Raw genomic sequence first — 2,198 nt, forward strand, 5'->3', positions numbered from 1 at the left:
AATACTATAAATAGTAAGTATTATTATTATATTTATTAAATAGAAACACCCTGTATATAGTGAAAGTAAGGAAAGAATCGGGAAAGAATTTCACGATGCGACATTGCCAAGTTTCTTATTCTATCTTGTAGTTTACAGTCTTTGTACATTATTAGTCAACACAATCCACAACAGAGCATACTCATTAACGGCCTCGCCTACCTGTAAGGTGGCGTTTGTTTACAAAGTTTTAATTCCGTCCAGAAGAAACAGTTATTATACAAATATTCCGTCCTGTGGCTTTATAGTAGATAGGTAATTAATGTGATATAAAATGACTGTTTCCAATAAGTTTAAAGATTCAACCATTACAAGTTTTTTTGATAAAGTTTACAATGAAGAAAAAGGAACTGTGTTGGGACGCACAGGAAAAAGTTGGGGTAAGATGTATGAAAAACTACGAGATTTGTGAAAAAACTTCAATTTCATTATCATTTTTTGATTACCAACTGAAAGGCCTACATGTAACATTTTTTAGAAACTATACACCTCTGTTTGCAAGGTGGGCGTTACACTAAATTTAGGTTAATTAAGATAATTTAAATTTACTTTGAGATGAATTTTTTGTGTACCTTTTTGTCTTTTACGCTTCTACACATATTTTAGGTTTATTATTCACCTTTCTTTTTAGCAAAAATTGGACTCTTTTATTTGATTTTTTATGGGATTTTGGCTGCTCTTGTTGCTATTTGTATGTGGGTATTTTTCCAAACACTTGACCCTAGAATTCCTAAATGGCGTTTAGAGCGATCCATCATTGGAACAAATCCTGGTTTAGGTTTTAGACCAATGCCTCTTGAAACAAATGTTGAAAGTTCACTAATTTGGTTTCAAGGCTCAAATAAAACAAATTATATGAAATGGGTTAATAATTTAATGGGATTTTTAGAAAGTATGCAAATGTAAAGATCAAAGTTATTATTTTATATTATTATGAAAATTTTGTAGAATATTATGTGCCAGGTAAAGCAGAAAAGGGCACAGCAACTATCAAAAGATGTAGCTTTACTCAGTACCCACAAGAAAACGAAGTATGTGATTTTGATGTGAGATTATGGGGACCCTGCAGCCCTGACAAATATTTTGAATACCACAGAAATGCACCTTGCATCTTTTTAAAACTAAATCGGATATATGGATGGGTTCCAGAATACTTTAATGATACTAATAACCTACCAAAAGAAATGCCCAAACAGCTTGTTGATCACATTAGGCTTAATGTTAGTCAACATGAGGTAAAGCGATTGTTTTAATAGAAAGTTATAGGCTTTAATAGTTTTTTTATTACAGCTAAATACAGTGTGGATCAGCTGTGAAGGTGAAAATCCTGCTGATGTTGAGTATTTGGGTCCTATTACTTATTATCCTAAAATCCAAGGTTTTCCGGGCTATTACTATCCATACAAAAATGCAGAAGGATATCTGAGCCCCTTAGTAGCTGTACAATTTTTACGTCCAGTTGGTAAGCATAAACAAAGTTTAATAAATTACATAGATGTAACTAAAAAGAAAAACAAAAAGTAAACTTAATGATATTTGAAGGTGCCTTTTCATCAAAATATATAATTTGTAATTCATCAGATAAAGAGGAGCTTTATGTTTTTATTTTTAGCTGGAATTGTTATCAACATAGAGTGTAAAGCTTGGGCCCATAATATAAAACACAAAAGAACAGATAAGGTAGGATCTGTTCATTTTGAATTACTTATTGATTAAATCATCTTGGAAAGGTAGTATTAAAAATTAGTTGCTTTTTTTACTGCCTTAAAGAATTGATATTACTAGAGAACGATATGTGTTTGAAAAAATGGTAGTACAAAATGAATCCCTGCACATATGTATAATATAATTGATTAGGTACAACTACCTTATATGACGAAATTTTTAAGAATGATAATAAAGTGAAGTTTAAACAGTTTGATTAACATGCACTTTTACACATTCCATAATTTTCTTTTCCATTTGACCATTACTTTCTATTATTGAGTCTCAATAAATGAATTAAAGTAATTTATTTTTTGTAAATATATTTTAATTTTGTAATTATTGTTTGTTGAATGTGTATGTAATACCACAAATTTTAGAATCTCCTTTGTATTTTGTCAGCATTTTTGGAATTGAAGTATTTGATAAAGAATAAGAACATAATGTAATTTTAT

General features: G+C 29.8%; 1 protein-coding gene across 3 annotated transcripts in view; it reads left to right on the forward strand.

Moving 5' to 3' along the window:
* Positions 1 to 1,955, forward strand: part of LOC108742604 (sodium/potassium-transporting ATPase subunit beta-2) — a 9,856-nt gene extending 7,901 nt beyond the window's left edge. The window contains exons 1-5 of one of the 3 annotated variants that reach the window (XM_025976890.1): positions 158 to 419; positions 671 to 931; positions 988 to 1,274; positions 1,330 to 1,501; positions 1,652 to 1,955. In XM_025976890.1, coding sequence (XP_025832675.1) covers positions 314 to 419; positions 671 to 931; positions 988 to 1,274; positions 1,330 to 1,501; positions 1,652 to 1,755 — 930 coding nt within the window. In that variant the 5' untranslated portion in view covers positions 158 to 313 and the 3' untranslated portion in view covers positions 1,756 to 1,955. Of the gene's footprint in view, positions 1 to 157; positions 420 to 670; positions 932 to 987; positions 1,275 to 1,329; positions 1,502 to 1,651 lie in introns of those variants that run through there. The other 2 variants (XM_025976891.1, XM_025976889.1) reach the window with 2 other exon arrangements.
* Positions 1,956 to 2,198: the final 243 nt, after the last annotated feature.

This window comes from Agrilus planipennis, unplaced genomic scaffold (genome assembly GCF_000699045.2).
Source record: "Agrilus planipennis isolate EAB-ADULT unplaced genomic scaffold, Apla_2.0 scaffold345, whole genome shotgun sequence".
Classification (NCBI taxonomy): Eukaryota; Metazoa; Arthropoda; class Insecta; order Coleoptera; family Buprestidae; genus Agrilus; species Agrilus planipennis.